Below are 19,532 nucleotides of genomic sequence, written 5' to 3'. Positions count from 1 at the left end.
CTCGAATGTTTTTCATGGTATTCTTGTGATATTCAGTATTTTCTGTTGTTATACTTGCAATTTTTGGACGAGCTTCAGCATAAAATTAGCATAATGAGGTCAGCAGCATCAATTGTGGAAAAATCAATTTCAACAACAAACGTTTCTGAACTCCATTCTAAAAAAAAATAAAATAAATAAAATTCATTTTTTTTTAAATTAGTTAACTGAGCATTTTTTTTATTTTTTTATTTTCTTGATTTTCAAATTTCTATTTTGTTACCCCCCCCCCCCCTCCCCCCACTTCCACTTAGCTACGTTTTTTTCAATATTTTAAGTAAAGTTTCTTTAAAACCGATATGATATATTTGATTATTCAAAATACACAAAATATAAATTTTAACAATGTTCAAGCTAAAGGGATCATTGTATTTATAAATTTGAAAAAATAATAAATTACGTACCTTGTATGATTTTAATACCCCATTTTGTGTTACGTTTTGTTGAATCTGTTTGCCGGCTGTCCCGAAACATTTTAATATCCTCCTCGGTAGCTGTTTTGAACCTTTTTATCGAAGTGTTCCCAGAATTTGCCTCATCAAGTGTTCTTTTCATTTTAGCAATTAATTTTTCGGAATTTTCGGACGCACAAGCATCGTTGGTTGCGGAAAAGGGGTCAATCATCTCTTCATTAAAGAATTCGTCGTCAATATTTTGTAGAAAATCTGAATTTTTCACGTTTTCTTCCATATCCAGCTCTACTTTAAAATTTCCGTGTAGATCATCCAATTCCATCGAGCAAACGATTATTTATTTTAGCAAACGTTTAAGTATACTTCATTTATTGCGCATTTGCCAACATTTTTTTTAGAGTTATCCTTCTTTGTTTTTTGGAGTTATCTTTCTTGATATAAATTTCATTATGTAGATTAGATTTGCCTTTAATTAGAAAATTTAAGGAAATAGATTAAACAAATTTACTCAATAAATAAAATTATCAAATAATCATTATAATTAATTTGTTAAAATGTCAAATTTTTACAGTTTTTGACAAAAAAATTAAAAAAAACTACTAAGGCTAATGCAAATTTTATACACTACTCATTCATCTGTTTTGTTTTTGTACGGTATATGTATTACTCGATAGCTTCTGTAATGTGAAGAATAGCATTTGGGTTAGTGGTGCCCATGGTTGGAAAGACGTTTGGATATCAAATATTCATCAGAAAATGAATAAAAAATTGGTCTATATAACAAGAGTTAGGGTAAAACAATTATTGGTCGTCAGCGGGGGGTTCTGTGTCAGCTGATTTACTCCTAGGTAAATCAACATAAACTTTAATAAACATCCGCCATTAAATATTATTATACTTTGATGTACTTTGACGAACCTGATTGGTCGAGAAGCATTTGAAAAAACATATTGTTACCCTCTGAGAAAACACGCGACCCAAGATGATAGTATATAGCAACGGGTAACAGTACTTGACAACGGGTGATATTATAAAAAGTTATCACATGCGTCAAATTTATGCGCGTACGGTTCGCAGTAGATTGCTAGACGAAATACGAAATATCGCACGATAGTGGTTGATCAAATGTCAACAGACGCAAGTTTTTCTGCTTTCCAGTTTACATAACATTCAGTATAATAAAACAAATATTGCATGTATTTGAGGGTAACATTGAAATTTTCACCCCTCGAGAAACCATTGTCAACCTCGGCTACGCCTCGGTTGACAATGGTTTTCTCGGGGTGAAAATTTTCAATGTTACCCTCAAATACATGCAATATTTATATAATCCATGTAACTTTTCTGAATTAATCTAATTTAGATAATTGACATGTAAGTAAATGCAATACCTTATCTTTTATTTTTCTATGTATATCAGTATCAATTTCATCGAAATCTTGTATTCAAATTGATTTGAATACAATATCATTGGTTGAAAATTGTCGTTTGTAGCGCATCGTCACCTATAAACATTGATAGGTAAACGAACGACAACTGTACACAAGACCTATTGACACCGTGGCGCGAAATATCGAATATGGCACGAAACCTCATTGCACTGTCTGACGCGTAATAAAAAATAGTTCAAACACATTGTTATTCATACTTTTAAAGACAGCAATATTCAAGTTTTGAAAATATTTTACCTGGCAATACTGTGCAAAATGATAAAATATTGATTTGGATATGAATGAATTGTTTGTTAAATATTGAATTCCCATACGCTAATATTTTCATACGCGACAGTGATCTGTTTACATCGAAGACGAGAAGACGAGAGAATTTGTCAACCGTAAACGTGTGCTGAAAGGTGAAAGGTAAACTACTTGATCAAGATTTTTTGTGTTTTCATGCTATTTCATAATTTTTTTTAGGCATTCTGTTGTATTAAATACTCGTTAATATAAGCCAGAACAGTTATAGGTTTAGACATCGAACTATTTTTTAAAGTGTGGAAACTACGATGACTGTCAACACTAGGCTCATATAACAAGCTGAAGCTGCTTTACATTTGTTTCTGTGTTGTTTATTGCTATTATATGACTTTCAAACACTAAAGAGTTATATGAAGGAAGAAAACTCTATTAAAACCCGCAAATAATATTTTATCAACTACACTGCGTGGTACACAAGTGGCACATGAGGGCAGACATATTCACTGTGCAGAGAATTTCAGATGATGCAGTGAGAAGTTGAATTGATTAGAGAAAAGCAAAAGTTTGATGATTTCAGATAACATTATTAGTTGATAACCCACCCTTTCCAAGATAACTTTTAAGGATACAGTGGGTCGTGTGTATAACACTGAACATGAGAAATAATGGACTAGATCTACCCGGTACATGTTTCTGACATTACATTATGCATCTCAACATGTCTGCATGTAGAGGAGTGTTGTAGTAATACAATATGATTGAAAAACTAGATATTGATTTTTTCATGAAAGAGAGTGACTAATTTTTGAACACATTGTTATGACACCAATGATCTGTTGCACTCCTGGTAATTTTCCTTGAAATCGATAGTTTTATTTCAAACTGTAGTCCTTAAATGTCTGATATTTGAAAATTAATCGAAACACTTATTAAGCATTTTCATTCCTAGCATTAATCGCATTGAAATTGTATCAAATCAGAATCACAAAGAATAATCATTTATAATTGTGTTCGGTAATCCTTGCCCCTATCACTAACCTATCTAGGAGGAATAATGATATAGTTCGTTATCTTCACCTTGCATAGTAAAACATAATAATTTTTTAAATAAAGCATATTATCAAGAGATGAATCACTCAGGAGATGATAATTTCAACCTTGGGTTGTGGAAATGTTTGTGAATAAACATGGAGCTGTGTATCAAGGCATAGTTACTTAGAGATGGAAATTTCTGGAGATGAAATTTAAAATTGTGGGATTAAAAAAAAACATGGAGTTGTGAAGATAAAAAAAAGATCTCCTTTATAGGAAAATTCAGTACAAAAATTCTATTAATAATTGTATGTGAAAAATATGCCCAAAAGATATGTATCACCTGTTTCTTCCAATCAAAGGAAGAAAAGACCAACAAATGACAATGGAATGCCTGGTGCTGGTAGCACTGAAATTGAGAAGTGCACATTTGGTAGTTTACACCAAGGATCTGATGTATTTTTGGAAATTAGTAGAGGAAGGCAGTGCGTTTCAAATGTACAAGTATATCAATGTGAGGGAAGTTAGAGAATGGGGCCCACATGATATAGATTTTATTTTAAGACGTGGGGATGAGCTGTATCAACATGTTCGTCAATATTGTACCCATTCATATTTACATCCAAATGATTTACCAAGTGACTTTTGTTTTGATAAGTCTTTACTGCGATGTTCAGTGGGTTTAACATTCTCAGTTAATCTTTGTGATTCTTTTGTGGAAAATGGCCCTTTTCTGTCCCTGGAATCAGCCATGGCTTCATGTTTTTATGGATCAACACAAGCAGGTATTTTTTATGCAAAGACGCGGCTGCGTCTATTTTGTATTCCGATCCGTACTTTCATGTGTTTGATCCACATGCAAGAGATTTTTCTGGGAAACCAAATTGTGATGGAAAAGCAGTTATATTTACTGTGAATACTTTCTCTGGTGTCAATAAATTGATAAGACAATTATCTAATTGTCAAGAAAATGTCCAGTTTGACTTGTATCAGATAGGTGGTTTTATTGTGAGAGATCGTGCACACTTTACAAGACAAGAAAATGCTGTTTGTCTGTCAAAAGTCAAGACAAGTTTAGTTGATCTGAATGTATGCGACATTTGTGGTCACACAGAATTTGAACAAATACAACCTGCTAATGAGCATGATGAGACCGGGGATGCGCTAATTGCAAAGTTTCATAAAAGTGTTGTATCTGGGCCAGATTATGTTTGTAGGTGTTGCACCCAAACTTGGTTAAAAGAAAGTGTCCGAAAAGCATCCAACATTTCAGCGATAATGCTTCAAAAGTGTCAAATAGAAAGTGATGATTTAATATGCAGAACTTTATATCAACATATGAAAGAAAATAGAATTTCACCATGTTCCATAATGAATTCATTGGGTTTTCCATCAAAACCACCAGAACTTGAATTATCTTCTTTAGAAGAACGCTTAGTTGCACCAAGGATACCTTTCATGCAGTTACGAGAAAACCCCAGGGGTGGACAGTTAAGCATAACTGGAAATGTTGTAAATGTCTCTGCAGATGTGATGTCAACAGTGAATAAGTTACCAAGAATGTTGACAGAAGATGAAACAATTGCACTGAAATTCAAACGCAGTTTGAATTTTAAACATTCTGTTGCTTTTGAAAGAATTCGACGTAATGAAGTTTTGAATGCAGCAAAATGGTTAGTTGAAAATAGTGAATTGTTAAAAAATGAGGGCATTGAAATAAATGAAAGTTGGTTTACTGATTATTCAACAGAGGATAATGAAATTTCTTGTAATGAAGAAATCATCATCGAGGAAAATAATACAGAGAACTTTGAATCGGATGTTATAGAGAAATGGACAGAAGAAAATATTGATGAAAGAGCAACAGGAAACACAGACACAGTAATGCAACCTGTAGATTTTCGTGAATTTAACGAAGTTTTGAATGTGGCACCTGGAGAACACAACACTCCAATAAGTGTGTTTAAAGACATTAATTCTGAGTTCCTGGCTTTTCCAACAATATATTGTGGCCAAGCTAGACCTGATAACAAAGACAGAAAATTCCTTTGCATTATAGTACACTATGTAAATGGGAACTGAGAAATGTGGATCGGAGATGTGCTACCTGTGTTCCAAATATCTTTTTCAAAATGAAAAAAACTGCAAATTAAGCAAATCCAAGACAAAGTCTCATTAGCTGTCAGAAAGTGCAAATTAAAGGGAAAGAAATTTACGGTTGCCCAGATATTGGATTCATGCACGGCTGATTCAATTATTCGACTCCGAGGTTCTCCACCTTACTGGGAGAAGGCAAAGAAAGACATATTTGGTATGATTAGACAACTGGGTCTTCCTAATTGGTTTTGCTCTTTTTCAGCAGCTGAGACAAAGTGGACCCCTTTACTTATAACGCTTGGGAAGTTGATCAATAAGGTTGAATATACAGAGGAAGATGTTTTGAAGATGTCATGGGAAGAAAAATGCGGATAACTCCGTTTACCTGATCAGGATATGGGGCTCACGGCGGGTGTGACCGGTCAACAGGGGATGCTTACTCCTCCTAGGCACCTGATCCCACCTCTGGTGTGTCCAGGGGTCCGTGTTTGCCAAACTATCTATTTTGTATTGCTTGTAGGAGTTATGAGATTGATCACTGTTCGTTATCTTCACCTTGCATCAAAGCTGATCCTGTTACATGTGCACGCTATTTTGACTACAGGTTTCAAAGGTTTTACCATGAACTCTTGTGTCATAAAACACACCCTGTAGGAGAAATTGTAGATTTCTTTTATAGAATAGAGTTTCAACAGAGGGGTTCATCACATGTTCATATGCTTCTTTGGATTAAAAATGCACCATCAGCAGAGTCAAATACAATTGGAGAAATTTCTGAATTTGTTGACAAATATTTGACATGCAGAAAAGAGCAAGTTGAGTCATTTCTCATTAATTATCAAATTCACAGGCACGCTAGAACTTGCATGAAAAGAAATAAACCTATTTGTCGATTTAATTTTCCAATTCCTCCGATGCCGTACACAACAGTTTTATGTCCACTTGAAAATGAAGATTAAGTACCAGCAGCCCAGAAAGATAATCAAAGGGTGTGCACATTTCTCGATTCCAAAGAAAACAGAGATTCGAACTTTACATTTGACAGTTTTTTTTAACAAACTTGACATGAATTTAGAGACTTATATATTAGCAGTTAGGTCTTCTACAAAGCAGAAGAAGATTTTCCTCAAGAGAAATCCCAATGAGAGTAGAGTCAATGCCTATAATTGCACACTGCTTAAAAGTTGGTTAGCCAACATGGACATGCAGTTCATTTTATATCCTTATGCCTGTGCTGTTTATATAGTCTCTTATGTTTCCAAAGGACAGAGAGGGATGTCTAATTTACTACATCAAGCACGTGAAGAAGCTAGGCGCTCCGATTCTGACATACGTCAGCAAGTAAGACGAATTGGAAACCAGTTTTTGACTCATGTGGAAGTAGGTGCTCAAGAGGCTGCCTACCTTGTATTACAGATGCCTTTGCGAAGAACTTCAAGATCATTTATTTTCATCGATATCCATCCCCCTGAAGACAGAGTTGTATGTTGAAACCAAGACATGTTTTAGAAGAAATGAAAGAAGATAGAACTGATGTTCAGTCGAACAATATTGTTGGACTTTATCGACAAAGACCAAAAGATATTGAAAAATGTATGCCTTGCAGATTTTGTCTCAAAATTTTCTGTTAAATACAAAGTGAACAAAACTGGAAATGAAGCCCAGATTAATCATGATTTGCTGGAAACCGAGTATGTTGAGGACACTTCTGATGACATTGAGTGCTCCTTGGAAGAGGATGTTTTGCAACATAGCTATGTATTTAAGAATGGCACAGAAATTGTGCTAAGGAGGAAACCATGTATATTACGTTGGGTTCACTTTGATGTCGAAACAGAGTCGGAGAATTTTTACAGAGAGCTTCTATTGCTTTTTACTCATTGGCGAAATGAGGAGAAGGATTTGATAAAAAAAAAATTGGTTCTTTTGAAGAAAGTTACTTGGCAAGATGTAGCTTCATCCAAAAGAAAAGATCAGAATATGAACACAATCAAGAACTTCTTCATGACATTGAACAAGCATGTCTGAACAATATCGCAGATGAAATGTGTATGGGTAATGTTGCACCTGAAAATGAACATCAAGAAGAAATTGACAGAAACTTGGGAGAAACGATATCTCAGCAACATGGTTGTTTTGATCCTGGACAAAATGTATGACGTTGGATTAGACCTTGGTATCAATAGAAAGCAGGTGGAAGAAAATCTTACTCATTGGGGAGAACTGGAAGATAGCGCTTACAGGGAAATGTTGAGAGGATTAAATGAACAACAAAAACAATTTATGTACCATGTTTTGCATAGACTGAAAACTTGTTCTGAACCATTATTCGCATTTGTCAGTGGAGGAGCTGGTGTTGGGAAAAGTGTTGTCACCAGAGCTCTATATCAAGCCTTGTACAAATACTTTTCACACAAATTGCACAATTCACCAGACAATTTGCATGTCTTGCTCTGTGCTCCTACAGGAAAAGCAGCTCATAACATTAATGGGTCAACCATACATTCAGCTTTCTGTTTACCTGTAGGACAAGGATTCAAATACAAACCATTGGATATGCAGCAGATAAGTTCCTTTCGCACAAAGTATATGCATTTAAAAGTTATTTTCATTGATGAAATATCAATGGTTGGATGTGGTATGTTTAATTTCATAAACCTAAGGTTACAAGAAATAACAGGAGTCAGGGCACCATTTGGAGGTATAAGTATTATTGCTGTGGGTGACCTTTTTCAATTGAAACCGGTGATGGATAGGCTGATTTTCTCTCAGCCAAATGTTGATTATGGGCCCATTGCAGCAAACTTATGGAAATACAATTTCAAGATGTTTGAATTAACACAAATCATGAGACAGAAGGACGATAAAAGTTTTGCAGAACTGCTTAACAGGTTGAGAGAAGGTTACCATACAGATGAGGATATTGAAGAATTAAAAAAAAAACATGACGGTCGAAAAGTCTGAGTACAAAGGTATACCACATTTGTTTACAACTAGGAAAGAAGTTGAAGCATTCAATTGCTCTGTATTTAATGCAGCAGCAGAAGATTTAAAAATTGTTGTTGAAGCTGTAGATTGAGTTATAGGATCAACAAATCCTGACTTGCAAGCAAAAATTTTGTTGCGAGTTCCAGATGACAGCACAAAAACAATGGGGTTAGCTAGCAAGTTAAAACTAGTTTTGAATGTCCCTGCTGAAATTACAAACAACGTGAGTGTTCAGAATGGCGTAACAAATGGATCCGCTTGCATAATAAAACGTTTTGAATATCTTGTGGAAGGATCTAACAGAGTCAGTATTATATGGGTTGAATTTGAAGAGGAGAAAATTGGGCAGAAATTGCGAATTGAATATGCAAGATTTTATCATTCAAGCATTAAAAAGAGTTGGACACCTATTTTAGAAATAACAAGAATGTTGAAAGTACAGTTCAATGGAACCTTTCAGGTGAAAAGGAGACAATTTCCTTTGCAACTTGCAGCAGCAAAAACTATTCACAAAGCTCAAGGTTCTACATTATAGAGTGCTGTTGTTCATTGTGGAACAAGGAAAATGGATCATATACATTATGTTGGTTTAAGCAGAATCACAAACATGGAGAAATTGCATATTTTGGACTTGAACAAAAAAAAAAGATATCGGTTTCAACAGCTGTTCTTGAAGAAATGAATCGACTTCGAAATGAAGCAAAGATAAGCTTAGTTATGAATCTCTTGAAAATCATGCTAATGCAGCTGCAAGAATTCTTTTCTTAAACACAAGATCACTCCACCGTTATTTTCTTGATTTGGAAAAAGACTTTAATTTGCTGTTTTCAGAAATCATTGCAGTGGCTGAAACGCGTTTCATTGAATCGGACAAAAATGAACATTTTTCATTGCCAGGTTTTCAGCTACATCGCTTTCATTACCCTTGTCAAAGTCTGCAAAGACCAGTATATGGATTGGCTATTTATGTGAAGAATAGTGTCTTGATCCAGAGTTTACAGAAAAACATGTATGGATCTACACAGGTACTTTCTGCTGAAGTTGCTTTGGGCCAAAGATGGATTACTCGAAAGTGCTTACATTTGCCACCCAAAACTTCTACTTCATGTGCACAAGAAATTCTAAGAATTGTACTTGGATCTGATTTGCTAGAAAAACCTCATGTGATAATAGGTGATCTCAACATTGATGCGCAAGCAACTTCACTGTTTCAGTCTTTTATGTTTGAACAGTTTGGTCTAAGATACTTGCCCACAGGTGTTAATACTGACTATAGTTCTGTGATTGACCATATTTACACAAATGTTCCTTTTGATCAGCTTATTTCTTGGGGCAATTAGAGACATACTATTCCGATCATAAACCCCTTTTTGTTTCCTTGAAATAAAAAACTATAAAATGTTCTCAACATTTGGTAAAATCAAGAGAGAAAAAAATGTGATGTATTCCAACATTCAGAAATAATTATTCCGTACCTTTTGATACTTATCACAAACTCCTTATGAAAAATACCCATTTATTACACATTATTTGATTGTAAAATCTCTTTTGCATATGTAACTTGGCTTGATATACAGCTTAAAACAAATTTCCCCCTTCAATTATTTGATCATCCTCTTGAACTGTGAGAGCTAAAATGTACAGTTTATCTATAATTACTTGAAATCACTCAAAACATGATTGTCAAGCATTTTGCTCTTTTGTATAAAAAAAATATATTGAATTCATTTCTTTTATTTTTAGATGTTCACAATAAGTAAGTTAAAGGGGACAAAACCCAAACCTTATTCAAACCCTCTTAAGGTCAAAGTCTGTGGTGTAGATACATCTGGAAGCTACACAACATCTGCAGGACAAAAGAAGGAGAGTGTTGTCATAGGTGTAGCGGACAGAGATTCTTCAATGAATGTGATCGTTTATAACCTTGAAAAGCTTTCAAGTTTGAAGGTATCAGACACTGTTATGCTCACAAACTATGTTTTCAAATTGGACCCAGAGCCAGTTGTGATCTTAACAAAGGTCAGCAAAATCATGAAAACATCCAGTATTGATGTCCCTCAAAAGGTCATTGATGAAGCAAAAAGCATTAGTCATCCACCACCTGCTGAGACCATCAGCCTAAAAACAGCAAAGACCTCTCCAGTTAAAACATTGATCAGTGTCAAAGGGAGAGTCACTTCGGTAAGTTGCCAAAATTTACATATAGTTTTCATCAAACTTGCCAACTATTTTCATTTATGCATTACTTTGTTATTGGTGTATTGAATTTCCAGGAAGAAATGGTGAGGACCGTTCAAGTGAAGGGACAGGATGTCGCTGTGCAAAACATCAAGATAAAAGATGACACCGATGAAATGAAAGTCAGTCTTTGGCGAGAAATTACTGCAACTTGTACTGTAGGAAACTTCCTAGAAATCACAAATGTAGTTGTGAACCATTTCCAGGAAGACATTTCCTTGTCAACCACTTCAAAAACACAAATACAGGTAAAACCATTAAACTAAACACATATGTAAATCTCACAGACATTAAAAGTGTTTCCTCGGAGAATTTTTAATGCGTTGGGGGAATTTCATTGAATCAAAGGTGCCCGGATGCACAGCACACCTCGTACATGTACTCCTGTAAATAAATTTATTTCTCATAAACATGATAATTCAATTTTTGAAATTAAAATGCAAATAAAAAAGACTACCAGTTTGTTGAAATTAAATTCGCAATCTAACTTTTTTAACTCACCTGAGCTGAAAGCTCAAGCGAGCTTTTCTGATCACATTTTGTTTGTCGTCTATCTGTCTGCCCTTCCATCTGTTAACTTTTCACATTTTCGACTTATCCAGAACCACTGGGCCAAATTTTAACCAAACTTGCCACAAAGCATCCTTGGGTGAAGGAGATTTAAGTTTGTTCAAATTATGACCCCCTGAGGTAGTTTGGGCCACAATTGGGGATCAATGTTTTACATAGGAATATTATGAAATTTTTTAAAATTCCTTTTCTCAAGAATAGTAGAGCAATGATTAGTTTTGTATTGATATGAAAGCATCCCTATGTAGTATAGATTCAAGTTTGTTCAAACCAAGACCCCCCAGGGGTATGGTGGAACCACAATGGGGGATCAAAGTTTTACGTAGGAATATATAGGGAAAAAAATTCAAAAATCATCTTCTCATGAATAGTTGAGCCATGAAATGTCATATTGATATAAAAGCATCCTGAGTTAATGTATCAAGTTTGTTCAAATCATGACCCCGAGGTGGGGGGACACACAATAGTGGATCTTATTAACATCATCTAAAATCAGTAATTTACAGAAAAAAATTCTTCTTTCAAAAAAACCCAGAGCCGTGATTAGATGTGTTGATATTGAAGGATGTTCAGGTAGTGTTGATTCATTTTGTTCAAGTCATGACCCCCCCCCCCCAGACGTAAGATGGGGTCACATCGTCAACTAGAGTGTTCCAAGGAACGCATGTGTTACCTGCTTTGAAGCTTCATTAAAGATGTAAATAAATCCAAGAGTAGTCAGCTATTGTAGAAACTGATAATCAAAAAGAAATATGGTTCCCCGACCCTCGAATAAGTAAACTTCAATTCTTAGAAATAATTATTTATCAATGTATTTATACTTTAGTCCAACAATCCTCCAATAGAGATTTCAATGTGATTTTACTGCAAATGTTAGTCGACACGATCCATTGTTGGAAAACTGATCCCAATTTATTTTCATAGTATAAGTTTGTGTTGTACTGTATATAATACACTTTCAAAGTACATTATCAGGAGTTTATAAACATGTATAAATACTAATTAGCAAATCTCTACCTCTCAAAATTCAAAAGACATAAGTTAAATTAACCCTCCTGGAGTATTTTTTGCAAAGTACTAGGTCTTGTATTTTTCATAATATTTTATGACGAACAATGCACCTGTTAAATAACACAGAATTAGCACTTAAATGTCAAAAGTACTGGTTATTTGCACAATGATATATTTTGAAAAGAAGCTCAAGGTCATGCTCAGGGGTCACAAGGTTGGTAACCATGGTAATTTGCAAAAGCCATGGTGACAACCAATATTTTTGCAAAATATCAAATCCATATCTCTTACGGTTCTCGAGATATGAGGTGTGACAGAGGGAAAGACAAACAGACAGAGGCCAGGTAAAGTGATCCCTAAGAGTCGGTCTAATCTGCAGTTATCACAAAAATCTTCCAAAGAACAGGAAATCCTTGATTAGTCACATGGATGCATCCTCAGATAGTGTAGATTCAAATTTGTTCAAATCATGACACCTTGGGGGGGGGGGGGGGTAGAATGGGGTCACAACAGATCCACTATATTTATTTCTTATGTACTTTGTTGAATAAGATTAAACTCTCATTTTATTTCTCACACTTACAACTGGACTAGTATAAAATGATTTTTGATAGAAAATTTTTCTCATTGTTAGCCTGACTGGGCTAGTGCTGAAAATTTTTAAGTGCACTCTGAACTCTGATGAACAATTACCCATCATCACCATAATGCTGATTCAAATAAATGTATGCACACATTTATTTTATTAAACTTATTTTTTTAGAAATGCGAAGCTCCACCATCCATTTTGAAAGGCAGTGTTATTGCTTATGAAAAGACTGAGTTGGGATTTTCCCTTATGATCGAAGAAGGAGAAAGCTTTCAAAATGTTGACGTATCAATGAACTTGGTCATGAAGGCTCTTCAGTGTCAAGAAAATGCAACTGAAACAACCCTGTCAGAAAAAATTCCATTCCAGTGCATTGTCCAAAATGTTAATGGAAATGTAGAGGCCTTCTCCACTGCTTGAACATCACAGAAGATGTGAAATGGATATATGTATAATGAAAACCAATTACATTGTATGCAGCTAGTACTTGTTAATTCAGTTATGGGTTTTTCTACTTTGTTAAAGATAACACATGATTTTTTTGTCCTATTCCAGACATAATTATTCATAAAGCAATTTTGTCAATGATACTACAATTACTTGTAATTGAAATAAAGGAAAATGCTCATGAGGTCATCAAAATTATGTTTTTGATTGTTTGGGTTTCTTTCTTTTTTGGGAGTGTGCTTTTTCTCCCTTTGATTAAAGTATTGTGTCATGTCTAGGGGTCCGTGTTTGCCGAACTATCTATTTTGTATTGCTTGTAGGAGTTATGAGATTGATCACTATTCGTTATCTTCACCTTGCATCATGAATACTCTATATGTAAATCTCTTGTTGACTGGACATTTGTGTTCTTAGAGAAATTTGTACTTTGTCAATATAATTTCCAATACTTAACACTTTTTTGTCTTCAACTAATACATTCCCTTTAAAATACAAATTGTGTAAGCTAACCACAGAGACGTTATGTTGTAAAGACAAACTTGACTGTATCAGCAAAGGATTTTTCACAATGATCGTCTCCAAAGTTAATTTGAAAGTGTGTCTCTCAACATTTATTTATAAATAGGTATTCTTTAATGATGCTGCTAGTCTTCTATAGTATATTATTACATTGTAAATATTCTGTTTTACTCATTTGCATTGACAACGTTTGTGATCAGTATTCTGAAAGATTTTTGTGATTTTGGTTTGTATTTTTCTTTGGACATGACATGTGCAAATAATTTGTACAGCTGCTTCTGTGACATCTTTTACTTGTAAGCCACAGAAGTTTCATATTCTTTTAGTTGTGATCTGAACATTGGTGTTACATTAGATTATTTTAGTTTAGTCAATAGACATTAGTGTTTCTTCATTTTCATTCCCATTTCTTGATGTGTCCCAATGAATATTAAATGTCTTCATTATAAATGTAACATACCATTTCTAGAGACATTTGTGATTTTGATGGTGCAGATTGTTCATTTATTGAGTATTTGTAAAGCACAGCAATTGTTAACAATTTTAATTATTGTAACATGTTAAGCTGAAGGTCTATTTGAAGTAGTGTTATTTAGGTATTGCTGTACTTGATTAGTATTTTGTTACATGTAAATATTTACATATACAATTATAAGTTTTTGGCATGTTTTTAAAATTTTCTCTCCGATTTTAAATATTCATGCATGTACAGTTTCAAGGAGAGGTAGAACAATTGTAAGTTAAAAAGGAATAAATAAAACAGTGTTCACCCTAGTTTAGTCAAGTCAGATATTGGTACATGTACATTCTGCACAAATGATACTGAATATTGTCATTTGTTGTTCTTTAAATGACAGCTTCCATATTTTGTATAACTTTTTCATTCAATAGTATACATGTAAAATAAGTAGTGTTTATTGTTTGTGACAAGTTTTAGATGGGTACTTTTGGTAAACTTGACTTTGTTCTGTATATCTGACAATTTTTATGAATAATGCAAAGTATTACTCATATACTCATCCTGATTTCTTATTAATGCTGTGAAGAATGTTGAAAATAGGATACACTTTTTTCTTTTGAAAATTACAAAATCTTGCAGATTTCCATTGTTATCTTAGTCTATTTTTTTTCTTTTTAAAAAATGAGCTCCTTTTTACAGAGCTATTCTAGATGCAGTGGTTCATCATGTGCTCATCTGTTTTCCATATTCCATTCACTGTACAATATTGATGGATTTTTAACTTTCATTTTAAGATATCATGTCCACGTATTTTGATGTAATTTCAGTTACTGTGCATGTACTACAGGATTGAATGTTCTGTCTTCCTTTTAAAACTTTATACCACTGGGATTTTTTTATTATTATTAAACAAGTTTACCACATATTGCTTGTTTTCTTTCACATTGCAAAACAGTGAAGTTTCATTCAACCATAATGCTTGTGTATTCTAAATTCATTGAAATTCACTGTGTATTTTTACAAGTAAGTGCTTAATAGGATGCTTGAAAGGATATTGTGTAAAAGTGTCAAATTCATGAACATTGAGAGTATACCTGATAAAACATTGAAATGTTAAGAGCATGGGATAAGGTGCTGACATGTATTACTTCACTATCAAAGTTTAACCCAGTTGCCACAATGTTGAATTTATGCTGCAAAAAGGATTGGAAATTGTTCTGGTCAAAACACATTGTTTATTTGTCTACAGATGAAAGAGACATGAGGATTCTCCCTCACACACTGAAAAAAAATAGTTATGGATCTTGTACATGTATAGTTTATTAATCACTATAAATTTCCAGCATCACAAGTCTGATTCCACTATATGCTTCCCATACTGTCAGGTTCATTCACCCCCTGTTTGAGCCACAGTATAACATCCCAAATACTTTGGCAATAAATAACATTATTTGACTAGTGTTTCATTTTTAGCGGAGTTGCGATGAAGTCGAACTCGGCTTATGATCTGATGAAGTGCCTTTGGGCGGGCAGGCGGGCACGCATCAACATTTCATTTCTGCACCATAGCTCTTGAGCAAATTATAGGATCTCATTCAAACTCAGATGGATTGTCACCCTCAGTAAGACCAGGAAGCCTATCGATTCTGGGATCACTAGGTCAAAGGTCAAGGTCACAGTGGCTATAAATAGACTTGAAATTTGGAGAAAATTTTGTTTTCCACACCATACATGTAGCTCTTGAACGAATTATAGGATCTCAATCAAACTTAGATCGATTGTCACCCTCAGTAAGACAAGAAGCCTATCGATTCCGGGGTCACAAGGTCAAAGGTCAAAGTCACAGTGGCTATAAATAGACTGAAATTTGGAGAAAATTTTGTTTTCTGCACTATAATTTTTTAAACAAATTATAGGATCTCAATTAAACTTAGATGGATTATCGCCCTTGATGAGACAAAGAAGCCTATTGATTTTGGTCAAGGGTCAAAGGTCAAGGTCACAAAGGATATAAGTCGGCTGAAATTTATGTACGCAAAATTTTACTCCCTGCTTGATAATTCTTGGAAACGTTTCTGCTGGTTCCCTCTATGCCCATTCCTTGCGCAACTCGGCTTGTGCATCTCCGATGCTGGACGATTTTTAATTTTTTTGCATTTCATTTATTTTGAGTTATTATACAATTATTTACCATTCCATTGATCCTCTACAGGACTGTAATATACTCAGGTGACAGTTTAGAATATTGGACTACCTTTTCAAGTAATGAATCCTTGGAATTAGCTACAACTAGGATTAAACTTGATTGTATATATACAGAGAAAAAAACTTCTTCATAACTGCAAGGCATTGATAACCATATTGATTTGAATGTTTGGGCCATAATATGTGGTCACATTTTTCATGAGAATATAAAGGGGTGAAATTCTAGAAAACAACAACACGACTTCAGTTACTCGAGGAGCGTTGTGGCCCATGGGCCTTCCATTATCCATGTTTGCTGTTGTAACGCTTTGAAAAACAACATTTGATTTGTATCTAAAATCATGATAATATTCAGTTATTTATCCCCCTCCCCTTCCAGTGCTATCTGTTCTAACTGAATTTCCACAATGTTCAACTCCCATGAGTACTTTCAGTACTTTGATATTAACAATGCATTTTGTTCATTTTATGTGCACTATATTTTGACGTGCAAGTGCCCATTTCAGGACGCTCTCCCAATAAGCAAACTCTCCCCGAGGAATATTTCATAACTTATGGAGGCAATGTAAACAAACGGCGATTCCGTAAATGAATATAACTATAAGAATTGAACAGCACTTTTGAGCTGTTCAATTCTTGAATATGATATTTGTAATAATATCAACAAAACTAATATATTCCCAAACTTTGTTTGGGGAACATAATTAAGGTAAGTAGGAAGTTCAGCTCTAGTTTGTCCAAGGACTTCATGAGGGCATTAAATAAGTTTTGAGATTTTTTTGTTTGTTTTGTTTTTGTTTTTGTTTTTTGTTTTGTTTTCTTTTCTATCCTTTTAAAAACAACAGAATCGAGTCTGGAATTTATTGATTTGATTTGCATGTATTTTATGAAATTGCAAAATATGTCATAGTGGATTACTTAGGATCTTCATTTGCATGGATTGTCATACGTATAGTCTTATTTGCCATAGCAAAGGAACAATTACATGTACAAGTATATAACGCCGCTTCTGCCTTATATTGTAAATCAGCCTTACGTTATGTCGATACATCTTTGTATTATGTGTTTACATCATTATGTTATGTGGTTACATCACTAAGTTATGTCGATACCTCTATGTTATGTGGTTAAATCATTACGTTATGTGTTTACATAACTACATTATGTGGTTACATTATTATGTTATATGGTTACATCATTACGTTATGTGGTTACATCATTATGTTATGCCGATACTTCTTTATGTTATGTGGATATATCATTATGTTATGTGGTTACATTACTACGTTATGTGGTTACATCATTATGTTATGTGGTTACATCATTATGTTATGTGGTTACATCATTATGTTATGCCGATACTTCTTTATGTTATGTGGTTACATCATTATGTTATGTGGTTACATCATTATGTTATGCGGTTACACCATTACGTTATGTGGTTACATCATTATGTAATGTGGTTACATCCTTACGTTATGTCGATACTTCTTTATGTTACGTGGATATATCATTATGTTATGTGGTTACACCATTATGTTATGTGGTTACATCATTACGTTATGCCGATACTTCTTTATGTTATGTGGTTAATCATTATGTTATGTTGTTACATCATTATGTTATGTGGTTATATCATTATGTTATGTCGATACCTCTTTATGTTATATGGTTACAACATCACGTTATGTGGTTACATCATTACGTTATGCCGATACTTCTTTATGTTATGTGCAAATATCATTATGTTATGTGCAAACATCATTATGTTATGATAAACTTTCAAGTGATCGAGATTGATACAGATGCAAAATAGCGCGCTAAAATTCACAGATTCAAACAGTGTGTTTCCAGGATTACTTTTAAAACAAAATTGGGATAGGGATGGTGAATGATTTGTGCCATTTTAGAATTTGTCGTCTTTTCGTTATTTCGAGGTGAAAAGACGACAAAACGATAATTAGCGACTTTTCGCCTTTAAAAAAAAACCGAAAGACAATAAAATACATGTACAGGTTTCCCTGTTATTTTTTCTGTCTGACTTAATATGAATTCAATATGAAATTTGCTGATGGTTGTGGATAATCATTAATTACACATACAAAGAAGGAAACATTTAGAATTAAATTATGGTGCTCAGATAATTGTATTCTACTGAAGAAATCTTTTTGTGTGAATGTTTTACCAGGCACGTTAAAACAGGGGGTTGGAGTGGGCAGGGTGCCTGGTCTGTCCCCTTTTTACAATTTACTTTTTCGTTATTTTAACACACAAATCCCATATGTTCTACATGAAAAGTTCGATTGATTTGCTGCCTCCTCCCCATTTTTTTAAAAGTAGTAATGAAAGGCAGTTGATGTTTGAAGTGCTGAATTGATTGATGAATTACATATACTGTTTAACGTCCCTCTCAAAAATATTTCACTGAAGATAAAGACGTCACCATTTTCGGTGAAGGGCTGCAAAATTTAGGCCTATGCTCGGCGCTTACAGCCTTTGAGCAGGGAGGGATCTTTTTCATGCCACACCTGCTGTGACACGGGACCTCGGATTTTGCGGTGTCATCCGAAGGACTGCCCCATTATGACAATCAAGGGCTACTGAGTACATATTCTAATCCGGATCCCCACGGGAAGTGCTGAATTGAAGAATAGGTGTAGTGAACTAATCTTTGCCCCACCCCCACCCCCTCCTACGATTTATAAGATAATGAGATTTGAACAGTTGCTTCTCAACAATTTTAATGCAAGTGCGAAGTGAACCCCGGCTGACCCTTCCCCTACTTTAAAAAACAATGCTACGTACCTCTATATTTCAATATCAAGAAGGAATTGTTAAACTTAGAGTTCCATGCAATTTGAGAGACTTTTAGTACTTTACAATTGAATATTTTTATGTCCAAACCCAAACTATTATTTTTTTTTTAAATTTCTAATTGAATTCAAATATGAACACTGATGTTACTCTTGTAAGTTTCCACTGTATTGTAAATACAAATTTTTTAAATTGTTGAAATTCATGAATGCTTGTAAGCTAACATTTAGTGATCAATGTTCTTTCCTCCTGTCGAATGACATTGTACATCGAAATAGGACTCTCTCTCTATCTCTCTATCTCACATGTATGTACATGCAAAGTGACGGTAAATAATTGTCAATCCAGAAGAGACAACCAGGGGCGGATCCAGGAATTGAGCCACTTTATGAGGCAGTGGCTCCTGGATTTTA

General features: G+C 34.2%; 2 protein-coding genes across 2 annotated transcripts in view; both read left to right on the top strand.

The window, feature by feature from the left end:
- The window catches only part of LOC125671000 (MAM and LDL-receptor class A domain-containing protein 1-like), a 121,758-nt gene that overhangs the window by 77,579 nt on the left and 24,647 nt on the right, over window positions 1-19,532 (top strand). The gene's annotated exons all lie outside the window — the stretch shown is intronic.
- LOC130054182 (uncharacterized) lies at window positions 9,917-15,025 on the top strand. The gene is made up of 3 exons (XM_056162795.1): window positions 9,917-10,447; window positions 10,540-10,752; window positions 12,849-15,025. Exons 1-3 carry the CDS (start codon window positions 10,010-10,012, stop codon window positions 13,092-13,094), a joined length of 897 nt encoding a protein of 298 aa, XP_056018770.1. The 5' UTR covers window positions 9,917-10,009; the 3' UTR covers window positions 13,095-15,025.

Source organism: Ostrea edulis, chromosome 4, assembly GCF_947568905.1.
Source record: "Ostrea edulis chromosome 4, xbOstEdul1.1, whole genome shotgun sequence".
In the NCBI taxonomy this organism is placed as follows: domain Eukaryota; kingdom Metazoa; phylum Mollusca; class Bivalvia; order Ostreida; family Ostreidae; genus Ostrea; species Ostrea edulis.
Note: the sequence above shows the minus strand (reverse complement) of the source record. Positions and strands in the feature narration are given on the sequence as shown.